This window comes from Tachyglossus aculeatus, chromosome 21 (genome assembly GCF_015852505.1).
Source record: "Tachyglossus aculeatus isolate mTacAcu1 chromosome 21, mTacAcu1.pri, whole genome shotgun sequence".
In the NCBI taxonomy this organism is placed as follows: Eukaryota; Metazoa; Chordata; class Mammalia; order Monotremata; family Tachyglossidae; genus Tachyglossus; species Tachyglossus aculeatus.
In genome coordinates this window covers 66,520,346-66,533,403 of record NC_052086.1, presented here as the reverse complement: position 1 = coordinate 66,533,403, position 13,058 = coordinate 66,520,346, and the positions used below count along the sequence as shown (strand labels likewise).

Below are 13,058 nucleotides of genomic sequence, written 5' to 3'. Positions count from 1 at the left end.
GCAAAGCACTGTTCCTCTAATACACCAAAAGCTAAGACTGCTCTGTATATATGGTTGTACATATTTATTACTGTATTTATTTATTCATTTATTTATTTTACTTGTACATTTCTATCCCACTTATTTTATTTTGTTGGTATGTTTGGTTCTGTTCTCTGTCTCCCCCTTTTAGACTGTGAGCCCACTGTTGGGTAGGGACTGTCTCTATGTGATGCCAATTTGTACTTCCCAAGCGCTTAGTACAGTGCTCTGCACATAGTAAGCGCTCAATAAATACGATTGATTGATTGATTGATTGATTGCTCTGTCACCCTTCATCCTTGCCTGGTAGCCCCAATTGAAGACCAGGCTCCTTATTACCAGTTTTGCCCCTAAATAGCTTTCATTTCGATGAAGCAGTGGTATTTATTGAGTGTTTACGATGTTCAAAGCAGTGTGCTAAGCGCTTGGGAGAGAGCAGTATAACAGAGTTGGTAGGCATGTTCCCTGCCCACGAGGATCTTCCAGCCAAAGAGTCCCAAACAAGAACCTAGATTCACTAATGAACTGCCATGGGAAACAATATAAATCAAAAGTCTAATTCTCTTTTTGGTTAAGCAATCACTGAAGAGATCCCAGGCAGAAGGAGAATTAAGTAGCTGATTTCCGCTCACCCTTAAATCTCCTCAAAAGCTAGTCAAGAGGCATAAAGAGGTTCCATTTTATTTTGGTTGCACAGTGGTTTCTGCTCCCTGAAAGAAAATTTATTCTCCCACCCCCCGCCTTAAAGGGGAAACTGTGTTTTCCTCCCTTCCCATTGTTTTTTGGGCTATTTGCAGCTTTAATAAATGTTTACTCTCTCCCCTTCTGCCAGATTAGGCCAGGGGAATGCAAAGCTGTAAGGAGAAGGGAAGGGCAGGGGTGGTGTGAAGCTGGGACATTTCAAGTCCTTACTACTATGTGAGTAGACTGCTGAGAGCTATGGTCCAAGGAAAGAGATAATGAGACAACACAGCAGCTCAGTCCCTACATCAGAGATACATAAATTTTCATGGACACTGCATTAATATATGTTGATATGGGGATAATATACACTTTTGTGAGGGACAGGCCACAATCCCCTTGAGTCCAAATTAAAACAGCAAAATGTAAACTGTGCTATACTATTACAGAGCTTTCTTAGGAGAACACTTACTAGCTTTAGAGAAGGACTACTGAAAACGATTTTCAAACCAGTCACCAAATGGCCAAAACTGTAACCTTGCTCCAACCCCAGCCCTTACTTCATGGATTTTTCCCTCTACTTTAAATGCTGCCCGCTGTCAATCTGGATCCCAGTTCCCATCCCCTGTTCTTGGTGCTCACTGGAGTCCTGGTGTATTGCCTTAACTGCTCTGGCCCCTGCTGTCAATCAATTAAATGGTATATGAAAACTTACTGTGTACACTGTCCTGTACTAAATGTTTGGGACAGAGTTGAGAGACACAATCTCTGCCCACAAGAAGTTTAAAATCTAGAATGGGAGGCAGACAAATCAATCACAAATCAATCAATCAGTGGTGAGTGCTTACTGGGTGCAGAGCACTGTCCTAGGGGAAACGGGAGAGAATAAGGGAACATACACATTAGTGCTGTGGGGCTGTCCAGATCTTGCTTTCTCTAGAGTGCAAACACTTTGTTCTACATCTGTTCCTCCTGCAAATTATCTTCTGTTGCAGTCCCCCACAATCTGGATTACACTCCTTCTGGAGCACCAGGGTCTTGTTGAACCACCATCCTCTGGTGGCAGCAATAGACCCTGACTTCATGTCCTACTTGGGCATTGCCAACAGAAAGGAGATCAGGTTGTCCCATGGGGGGCTCACAGTCTCAATCCCCATTTTCCAGATGAGGGAACTGAGGCCCAGAGAAGTGACTTGCCCAAAGTCACCCAGCTGACAATTGGCAGAGCTGGGATTCGAACCCATGACCCCTGACTCCAAAGCCTGTGCTCTTTCCACTGAGCCACACTGCTTCTCTAAGCCACTTAGAGAAGGCTCTATTTATTTTGTTAGTATGTTTGGTTTTGTTCTCTGTCTCCCCCGTTTAGACTGTGAGCCCACTGTTGGGTAGGGACTGTCTCTATATGTTGCCAACTTGTACTTCCCAAGCGCTTAGTACAGTGCTTTGCAAACAGTAAGCGCTCAACAAATACGATTGATGATGATGATGAGGCCCCCAGGCTTGGCTGCACTCTCCATCTTCTGCAAGAAGCCTAAGGCTCAAGATGTTTCCTTCCTCCCGCCTTCTCTCAAGCTCCCCCCTTACCACTTAGCAACCAGCCCAAAGTTAAGGGAGCCAAGTGCCTTGTCAAATTTTCTAGAGACCTGGATCTCAGGTTTTATTGGTCTTTTGTATTTCCAAAAGCACTAAAATTCCATTTAAGAAAGCAGAGCAGGAATTCTAAAACAATTCAAAAACAAAAACAAATGCACCCTTCAGAACACCAGATTGGAGACTCTGGTCTTAAATGATGCTTTCACAAATTCCTCCTGAGACCTGAATATCTCTAAACTTCAATACACTGAATTTCATAGTCACTGATTAATATGAAAAATGAAGAACTGCTAGTATGCTTCAGAAGGAAGGAAGGACTAAAGTTCAAATACATTATGCACTACTGTGATACAAGAAAATTCTTATAACTAATGTCAACACTGGAATTGAAAAAAGTAACTGCTTTTTCACTATAAAATGATTCCATTCTAAGGACTGAATGCCTAATTTGGTCATAACCTCGAATATTAACCAACATTGGCTGCAAAAATTTTGGAAAGGAAAAGTTAATATTTGCTATGAAGCTGTCTACTTTGGATGGTTTTAACTGTTTACTTTATCCCCATGTAAATTGGGAAAGATGCTTTAATAGCCAAGATTCAAGCACACACTGGATTCTGCTCCTTTCTGAGAAAAACGCTTCAACCTGTGATTCTTTTTCCACAGTCTTGTAAAATGTGTAAAACTCTTTCGACACATGAAGTTAAGAAAATACTCTATTGTATTATACAACAGAATATCTGAATATGGTCCTTTTTAAGTTGTGCTGTGCTTCCTTTTTCCATCATAAATGGAATTTTTTTTCTCTCCCACACACTATCTGCTCTCTGTGTTGCTTCATGAAATTCATAAATTCAAAACTGGGGTTGGGGCGGGGGGGGGGGTAATCCTTAAAGCTAGCAAATACGGTGGGAGTGATAAACAGGCAACTGTTTTTACATTAGAAACATTAAAAGAATCAGGGAGGCTTGCTCAAAATTGAAAGTTTTTTTAATAAACTGGCTGGTATGAATAAAATGGAGAAAAGGGAAAAGGAAAACAAACTGTTCCTGGCTCTAAGCCAAAATATTACGTGATCAGTTTACCTTTGATTTTTTTTTAAAGGAGGGGGTTCTAACAGAACTAGGAGAGGGATTACACATGATGCACTGCTCATGCTGCATTCCATGCAGCACAATAACGTGGTTTAACAGAAAGAGAAACAGAATCAGGAAAAGTTGGGATTTGCCACTATCTTAAATCTCTCTGGTCTTCCCAGACTTAAAATGGATTGACATAATACAACCCACCATTTCGTAAATTTCGAGGATGCTGAGATTACACATGCTGGGATTACACATGATGCACTGCTCATGCTGCATTCCATGCAGCACAATAACGTGGTTTAACAGAAAGAGAAACAGAATCAGGAAAAGTTGGGATTTGCCACTATCTTAAATCTCTCTGGTCTTCCCAGACTTAAAATGGATTGACATAATACAACCCACCATTTCGTAAATTTCGAGGATGCTGAGAAGAAGAATCTGGGCGAAATATTTTGAGCACCCAGAATAAAGATCCTAATTACCCCTGCCTTGAATTTTAAAACGATAAACTTTGCCTTCATGAACCTGCTGTATTCCATACTGGTGTAAAGGCATTAAATTCACTTAAGAATGATTAAATGGAAGCTCAAACTCGAATTCCTATTCTGCATTGCAACACTTCTTGGCAGACTGATTTATCGTTTTAAAACTATTAGATGTTCAAGAAAATTGGCCCAAGGATTTGAAATAATGGTTCCCTACAAATGACCTGTTTTGTCTTATCTGAAGGACACGGTCTTTACTATAATTAGAAATCAAAATAACCCAATGTGCTAGTCTCAGATTAAGGCATTTCTGACCTTTAGGTTGCCTTCGAAAATTCTAGCAAGGGTGAGTCATTTAAAGCAAAGCCCTGGGAATTCTGTAGCAGTTGCAGCCCAAGTTTGATGGCAGCGTTCCTAAGATTCTAAAGCACTGCTTTTACTGAATCCACATCTTGATTGCTTCACATTATATTTTACTCTAGCAGGCCTTGGAAGCACTTTATGCAACAGTTTAAGTGGTAAAAGAAAATCCTCTTAGTAACACTAAATTACTGACAAGATGTTTTCTACGTCAACATCACTGATAGATCACACCACACGGACTGGGTTTCCTGTGGTTGGTTTCAAGGAGGTGAAGATTGAGACTCCATTCACACCATGGTAAGAAGAGCTAATGGAGACTATTTGCAGAAGAATCTTGTTTCTACCCCAGCACTCAGTACTGTGCCTTGGCACCTAGTACCATCAAAAACAAAAACAAAAAAACTAACTGAAGCAATAAATCACAGACAGAAACCAACAAGAACCAACAAGTTTGAATATTTGGCAATCTTGGTTCACTGTTTCACACACGTCTGCGTGGTTCTTGGTTCAGAAATGGATACAGTATTTCATGTCTTGTCTACACTACACAAGTTCTACTTCATTTTTAATTTCTCCACCACTTCTCTACGGCCTCAGAAACAGAAATCCTACGTTGTTATAGTCCTTCCAGGAAGATATACAATTACATGGTGGTTGCCTGTGCAGTTGCAGAGGTGGAAAACTTCAAAATATTAACAGAGCAGATGACAATTTAAAAGAAGGCAAAGCACCTACAGAGAGTGTTACGGTTTCTAAGAATTAATTCATAATTAATGAATTAACTTGACTTCTCAACTCCACAGGCTTAAAGGTATCCTAGCCATTCCCTGCCAGTTATCTGTACATCAAAGAACTTCATTTTTAAGTATCCCTGTTCCACCAATCCAAAGCAGCCATAATCATTACCATCAGTGATATTTACTGAGTGCCTACTGTGATAACCCCATGCCCACTATTTAAAACAGTGCTTGAATATTAGATCAGAATTTGATGGGAAGCTTTTGGGTGTGTTACAGATGAGTAAATATGAGGAAATAGCTTGGTGTGATAGTCCACTGTAAAGGTGAAGGACTTTACATTAATGAAATTGCAACTGGAAGGTAAGCAAGACTGAAGTTTCTTAGAATTTGCTTTTACATTTGTGTCCTGTTTTGTCAACAGATACTACTGCAAAGTTATAAGGACGTGTAAGCTTGTTACAGGCAGAGAACCTGAATTCTGTTGTACTCCCCCAAGTTTTCCAAACGGTGCTCTGCAAATATTAAGTGCTCATTAAATACCACTGATCGATTGATGTGTGTGATGTCTTTTAGTTTGTATTCATAATTGTTCTTGATAAAGTCAGTGTGCACTAAAAATTAAACGATTCTTTGTGTTAAAAAGAAAACAATCTCAATCGCTACAAGAAGCCCTGTTTCTCCGACAGGGCCAATTATTGACATGTTTAAAGGCAGACCCACCCATTCAAAAAAAAAAAAGCTAGCAGTTCATGCAATCTAATAATATTCCTTGCAGACCTGACCATTAAACTAAATTTTAAAAGTTGGGCTCCTTAAATACTAAGCAGCATTGTTGCCACAAAGTTTAAGGTTTATTTTAGGATTTTCAGCTAACCGTATTTTAGGAAATTTTAAAGATAGCCTCAAAGACGTATATTTATTCAATTAGGGCTTTTAAAACACCTTTAGAATGGCATGCAGTTTTACAAAACTCTGTAATCTTATTTTCATTTTAATGCAGCCTCTTCAGAGCACCACTATCCATACAGAATTCTATAAAAATGCAAAACCAAGTAGTTTTTCTTACATGAATGTCAGAGATTGTACATTTTTGAATTTACTCTGGGTTTTATTATAAAGTGCCATTTTAATTCTGATTGGTTTGGATACCTAAATAGCAATTTGGGAGTAAAACTTAGATGATAATAAGGCTAGAAACTATTAAAAATATCACAATACATCCATTACTTGCTAATGTTAGACAAACCTCAAATTCGGGAGGATTTTTAAATAAAATATGTCAAAATACTTGAGCATTTGATCAGCTCAGTTAAATAAGAAGCCTATCGCACAAATGGATGGAGCACAAACAAGAGTAATAATTTTAAATCACTCAAACGAGTTCCTAACATCTAAAAAAGGTGAAATATAATGGGCAGTCCCTTTTTTCAGAATGTCTCCGAGAAGTGACAGATTCCTTAATCGGTAATCTATCCTTTTATCACAAAATTTTTATTTATTTATTCATTTAAAAGCAACACATTTTCATTACCAGAATTCTTAGCTTCCTTTTTAACATAGATGAGCCCACAGTTCAATTAATGTGCAACTGGTATTTATTTCTATCTTTAAAAACAGGAGACCACAATCGCTCAGAGGGAATCTCAGTGATTTACATCTAAAATTTAATAATTTCAATGTGCTGTGGGAGTCACTAGTTAAGACATTTAAACTTAGATTTGTGTCAAGAAATCAGCTGCCTAATATAAATTCAACAGAACGATCCTGGGAAACAATTTCAAGAGTCTAAATTACAGCTACTAAGAGTGGTTAGGAATGAATAAAATAGCTAACAACCCAAAACTACTGAGCAAGCCCTAATTAAAATTAAAAATAAAAAAATCCACAAGTTAAAGACTCCAAAATGATCTCTGGCCAATATGAAAATATCGTTTTACTACTTATTTCGCTGAACTAATATGACTTCTTCAAGCATAATTTAGCCTTCTTCTCAACTCTAGCTGCACAAGAAGTGGTGTGATATATCATCTCTCAAATTACACTGGGATTTTGTTTTTTTTTCTGGAAGAAACAGAATGACATAAAACAAGTCTTGTTTCACGAGTAGGCCCGCAACACACCACTACATACTGTAATGAAAAGCGATGTTTTGAGTCACAAGGAGCAGTTTTTTCTTTATCCCGAGAGCAAAAAGAAGCCTTTCAATACACTAATGGAGTGCCATCAAAATGCAAAGATTCTCCCCTTTCGCCCTATCAGCGTTGAAAATATTTACCTCAGTGACGTTAAAACAGGGGATTACTACAAGTGAAGGTGAGCGAAATTTAGCCCGGTAGGTCACAGAAACTGATCGCTCCCACTATTCATAACTAAATCACGAGAAGTGTTAAATGCCGCCGTGCATAAAAGCAAAAATTCTGAAAAATGTAATTAGTTTTCACGTCAGCTATAAACCCTAACGACCCCGATCCGGTTCTCGGAGTAGCTGGACCAAGTCAGGGTGTTAGGGTGAGAAGCAGCGTGGCTCAGTGGAAAAATCAATCAATCAATCGTATTTATTGAGCGCGTACTGTGTGCAGAGTACTGTACTAAGCGCTTGGGAAGTACAAGTTGGCAACATATAGAGACGGTCCCTACCCAACAATCAGTCAACTGTATTGAGCGCTTACTGTGTGCAAAGCACTGTACTAAGCGCAACAGTGGGCTCACAGTCTAAAAGGGGGGAAAAGAGCATGGGCTTTGGAGCCAGAGGTCATGGGTTCGAATCCCAGCTCTGCCACATGTCTGCTGTGTGACCTTGGGCAAGTCACACAGCAGACTATTTATTTTATTTTGTTAGTATGTTTGGTTTTGTTCTCTGTCTCCCCCTTTTAGACTGCGAGCCCACTGTTGGGTAGGGACTGTCTCTATATGTTGCCAATTTGTACTTTCCAAGCGCTTAGTACAGTGCTCTGCACATAGTAAGCGCTCAATAAATACGATTGATGATGATGATGATGAAGTCACTTAACTTCTCGGAGCCTCAGTCCCCTCATCTGTAAAATGGGGATTAAGGCTGTGAGCCCCACGTGGGACCACCTGATCACCTTGTATCCCCCCCCAGCGCTTAGAACAGTGCTTTGCACATAGTAAGCGCTTAGCAAATGCCATCATTATTACTACTATTATTATAAAAGGCAGAACACCGAGTCATTCGTATTTATTAAGCGCTTACTGCGTGCACAGCACTGTCGTAAGCGCTGGGGAGAGTACAATACGACAATAAACAGTGCCAATTCCTGCCCAAGACGTGTTCGCAAGTTCAGAGGGAAGCTTGTGGGGGGGGGAGCTTCCCACCCGGTCTGGAGGCCCACAAGGGTGGAGAACCTAAATCCGAAAGGGCCAGCTTTTTGAACGGCCCCTAAACCGCTCCTGGAGAGTCAGAAGGGTGGAGCTGCCTTTCCGCCGGCGCTAATCAGTCCCGGGCGTTGGAAAAGGAGGAACCAGGAAAAAAAGGGGGGAGGGGAGGACGACGCCTGGGAGCCGTCAATCCGGCTCCCCCAAACTTCCAGCCTTTGGGAAAGGCAGAGGTGGGAGGGGAGGCCTCGAAAGGCGGAATGGAAGAAAGCCCCTCTCCCTTGGCCCCAACAGGCAGGCCGCAACCTCGCTCCCCTCGGGCCCTCACACCCAAACTGAGGCCCAGAGAAGTGAAGTGACCTGCCCGAAGTCACACAGCTGACAACTGGTGGCGCCGGGATTTGAACCCCTCACCTCTGACTCCCAAGCCCGGGCTCTTTCCATTGAGCCACGCTGATTCCTCTCTGAGTCCTCGGTAAAAGCAGCTGAGGCTTTTGTACATATTTATTCTATTTATTTTACTTTGTGAATATGTTTGGTTCTCTGCCTCCCCATTCTAGACTGTGAGCCCGCTGTGGGGTAGGGACCGTCTCTGTATGTCGCCACCTTGGACTTCCCAAGCGCTTAGTCCAGTGCTCCGCACACAGTAAGCGCTCAATAAATACGATTGATTGATTGATATTTCTTCTATTTATTTTACTTTGTGAATATGTTTGGTTCTCCATCTCCCCCTTCTATACTGTGCGCTCGCTGTGGGGTAGGGACCGTCTCTATATGTCGCCACCTTGGACTTCCCAAGCGCTTAGTCCAGTAAGCGCTCAATAAATACGACTGAATGAATGACACAAACACACAATCGTTGGGAGCGGTTGGTGTCCCGCCCCCCACCCCACCCCCGCCGGCCCCTCTCGCCTCAGTCATCATCATCATCAATCGTATTTATTGAGCGCTTACTATGTGCAGAGCACTGGACTAAGCGCTTGGGAAGTACAAATTGGCAACATAGAGAGACGGTCCCTACCCGACAGTGGGCTCACAGTCTAAAAGGGGGAGACAGAGAACAAAACCAAACATACTAACAAAATAAAATAAATAGACTAGATATGTACTCACAGTCTAAAAGGGGGAGACAGAGAACAAAACCAAACATACTAACAAAATAAAATAGACTAGATATGTACAAGTAAAATAGAGTAATAAATATGTACAAACATATATACAGGTGCTGTGGGGAAGGGAAGGAGGTATAATGGGGGGGATGAAGAGGGGGACGAGGGGGAGAGGAAGGAAGCTAGCTCTCTTCCTCCCTTCAAGGCCCTGATGAGAGCTCACCTCCTCCAGGAGGCCTTCCCAGACTGAGCCCCTTCCTTCCTCTCCCCCTCTCCATCTTACCTCCTTCCCTTCCCCACAGCACCTGTATATATGTATATATGTTTCTACATATTTATTACTCTATTTTACTTGTACATAGTTATTCTATTTTATTTTGTTAGTATATTTGGTTTTGTTCTCCGTCTCCCCCTTTGAGACTCTGAGCCCACTGTTGGGTAGGGACTGTCTCTCTAGGTTGCCAACTTGTACTTCCCAAGCGCTTAGTCCAGTGCTCTGCACACAGTGAGCGCTCAATAAATACGATTGATGATGATGATGACTGTCTCTCTATGTTGCCAATTTGTACTTCCCAAGCGCTTAGTCCAGTGCTCTGCACATTACTGAGCGCTCAATAAATATGACTGATGATGATGACTGTCTCTCTAAGTTGCCAATTTGTACTTCCCAAGCGCTTAGTCCAGTGCTCTGCACACAGTGAGCGCTCAATAAATACGATTGATTGATTGTCTCTCCATGTTGCCAATTTGTACTTCCCAAGCGCTTAGTCCAGTGCTCTGCACATACTGAGCGCTCAATAAATATGATTGATGATGATGACTGTCTCTCTATGTTGCCAATTTGTACTTCCCAAGCGCTTAGTCCAGTGCTCTGCACACAGTGAGCGCTCACTAAATACGATTGATGATGATGATGACTGTCTCTCGATGTTGCCAATTTGTACTTCCCAAGCGCTTAGTCCAGTGCTCTGCACATTAGTGAGCTCTCAATAAATACGATTGATGATGATGACTGTCTCTCTATGTTGCCAATTTGTACTTCCCAAGCGCTTAGTCCAGTGCTCTGCAGTGAGCGCTCAATAAATACGATTGATGATGATGACTGTCTCTCTATGTTGCCAATTTGTACTTCCCAAGCGCTTAGTCCAGTGCTCTGCACACAGTGGGCGCTCAATAAATACGATTGATGATGACTGTCTATGTTGCCAATCTGTACTTCCCAAGCGCTTCGTCCAGCGCTCTGCACACAGTGAGCGCTCAATACGATTGATGATGATGATGACTGTCTCTCTAAGTTGCCAATTTGTACTTCCCAAGCGCTTAGTCCAGTGCTCTGCACATAGTGAGCGCTCAATAAATACGATTGATGATGATGACTGTCTCTCTATGTTGCCAATTTGTACTTCCCAAGCACTTAGTCCAGCGCTCTGCACACAGTGAGCGCTCAATAAATACGATTGATTGATTGATTGATTGTCTATGTTGCCAATTTGTACTTCCCAAGCGCTTAGTCCAGCGCTCTGCACACAGTGAGCGCTCAATAAATACGATTGATGATGTCTATGTTGCCAATCTGTACTTCCCAAGCGCTTCGTCCAGCGCTCTGCACACAGTGAGCGCTCACTAAATACGATTGATGATGATGATGACTGTCTCTCTACGTTGCCAATTTGTACTTCCCAAGCGCTTAGTCCAGTGCTCTGCACATTAGTGAGCGCTCAATAAATACGATTGATGATGATGACTGTCTCTGTTGCCAATTTGGACTTCCCAAGCGCTTAGTCCAGTGCTCTGCACATTAGTGAGCGCTCAATAAATACGATTGATGATGATGACTGTCTCTCTATGTTACCAACTTGTACTTCCCAAGCGCTTCGTCCAGTGCTCTGCACACAGTGGGCGCTCAATAAATACGATTGATGGTGATGATGATGATGATGAAGGAAGGGGCTCGGTCGTATTTAGTGGTCGCTCACTAGGCCCGGTCTCCCCGCCCTGTCAGGGGAGGCCCCGTCGGGTCCGGCCGGCCGGCCACTCACCCGTCTCCCACCACCACACACTTGATGGCCTGCATGGGGGCGGCTGCTGCCCGGACCTGAGGCGATTCGGACGACGACTTCACGGGCTGGGGGGATGACGGGGGGCTTCTGGCCGCGCCGCTTCGCCCCCTCGCCGGCCACCACCCGAGGCTGAGGCAAAACTGCCGAGAAACAGGAAATGGCCGCCCCGCTCACATCCGGCCTCCCCTCACAAGGGCTCGGCCCCGCCCCGAGCCGGGCGGACCCGAGAGGGAGCGGCGACGCGGCCGCCGGCGCGCCTGCGCGGACCGGGGACGGGCGCGCTCCGGATAGGCTCGGCCCCGCCCCGAGCCGGGCGGACCCGAGAGGGAGCGGGGGACGGGGCCGCCCAGGCGCGCCTGCGCGGCCGCCATCTTGGCGCGCCTCCGCCCTCAGCGTGCTCGGGGCCCTGAGGGGTGGCTCGGGCCTGCTCGTTTGCCCCTAAGTAATCGCCATAATAATAATAATAATAATGGTGATGTTGGCATTTGTTAAGCGCTTACTATGTGCAAAGCACTGTTCTAAGCCCCCCCATCATCATCAATCGTATTTATTGAGCGCTATGTGCAGAGCACTGTACTAAGCGCTTGGGAAGTACAAATTGGCAACATAGAGAGACAGTCCCTACCCAACAGTGGCCCCCATCTTACCTCCTTCCCTTCCCCACAGCACCTGTATATATGTTTGTACGTATTTATTACTCTATTTTACTTGTACATATCTACTCCATTTATTTTATTTTGTTAGTATGTTTGGTTTTGTTCTCTGTCTCCCCCTTTTAGACTGTGAGCCCAGTGTTGGGTAGGGACTGTCTGTGTTGCCAATTTGTACTTCCCAAGCGCCTAGTACAGTGCTCTGCACATAGTAAGCGCTCAATAAATACGATTGATGATGATGATGATAGCACCCCCTCCCCCCCTCCCCTCGTTCCCCTCTCCATCCCCCCCATCTTACCTCCTTCCCTTCTCCACAGCAACTGTATATATGTTTGTACATATTTACTACTCTATTTATTTTACTTGTACATATCTACTCTATTTTATTTTGTTAGTATGTTTGGTTTTGTTCTCTGTCTCCCCCTTTTAGACTGTGAGCCCACTGTTGGGTAGGGACTGTCTCTCTATGTTGCCAATTTGTACTTCCCAAGCGCTTAGTACAGTGCTCTGCACATAGTAAGCGCTCAATAAATACGATTGATGATGATGATACAAAGTGATCAGGTTGTCCCCCGTGGGGCTCACGGTCTTAATCCCCATTTTACAGATGAGGGAACTGAGGCTCAGAGAAGTTAAGTTACTTGCCCAAGGTCACACAGCAGACATGGGGCGGAGCCGGGATTCGAACCCATGACCTCTGACTCCAAAGCCCGGGCTCTTTCCACTGAGCCACACTGCTTCTCCCTAATGGTCTCGGTTAGGCGCTTAGTATGTGCCAGGCACTGTTGTAAGCGCCGAACAATAGGCCTTGTTTTCAGGAGCCTTTAACTTTAAAGTCTTTAACACATAGCACCCCCTCCCGCCACCCCCCACCCTGTTCCCCTCTCCATCCCCCCATCTTACCTCCTTCCCTTCCCCACAGCAACTGTATA

At 43.5% G+C, this 13,058-nt stretch overlaps 1 protein-coding gene across 1 annotated transcript in view; it reads right to left on the bottom strand.

Moving 5' to 3' along the window:
* The window catches only part of RAC1 (Rac family small GTPase 1), a 32,799-nt gene extending 21,164 nt beyond the window's left edge, over window positions 1-11,635 (bottom strand). The window contains exon 1 of the mRNA XM_038762495.1: window positions 11,453-11,635. Coding sequence (XP_038618423.1) covers window positions 11,453-11,487 — 35 coding nt within the window. The 5' untranslated portion in view covers window positions 11,488-11,635. The remainder of the gene's footprint in view (window positions 1-11,452) is intronic.
* Between the last annotated feature and the right edge of the window lie 1,423 nt (window positions 11,636-13,058).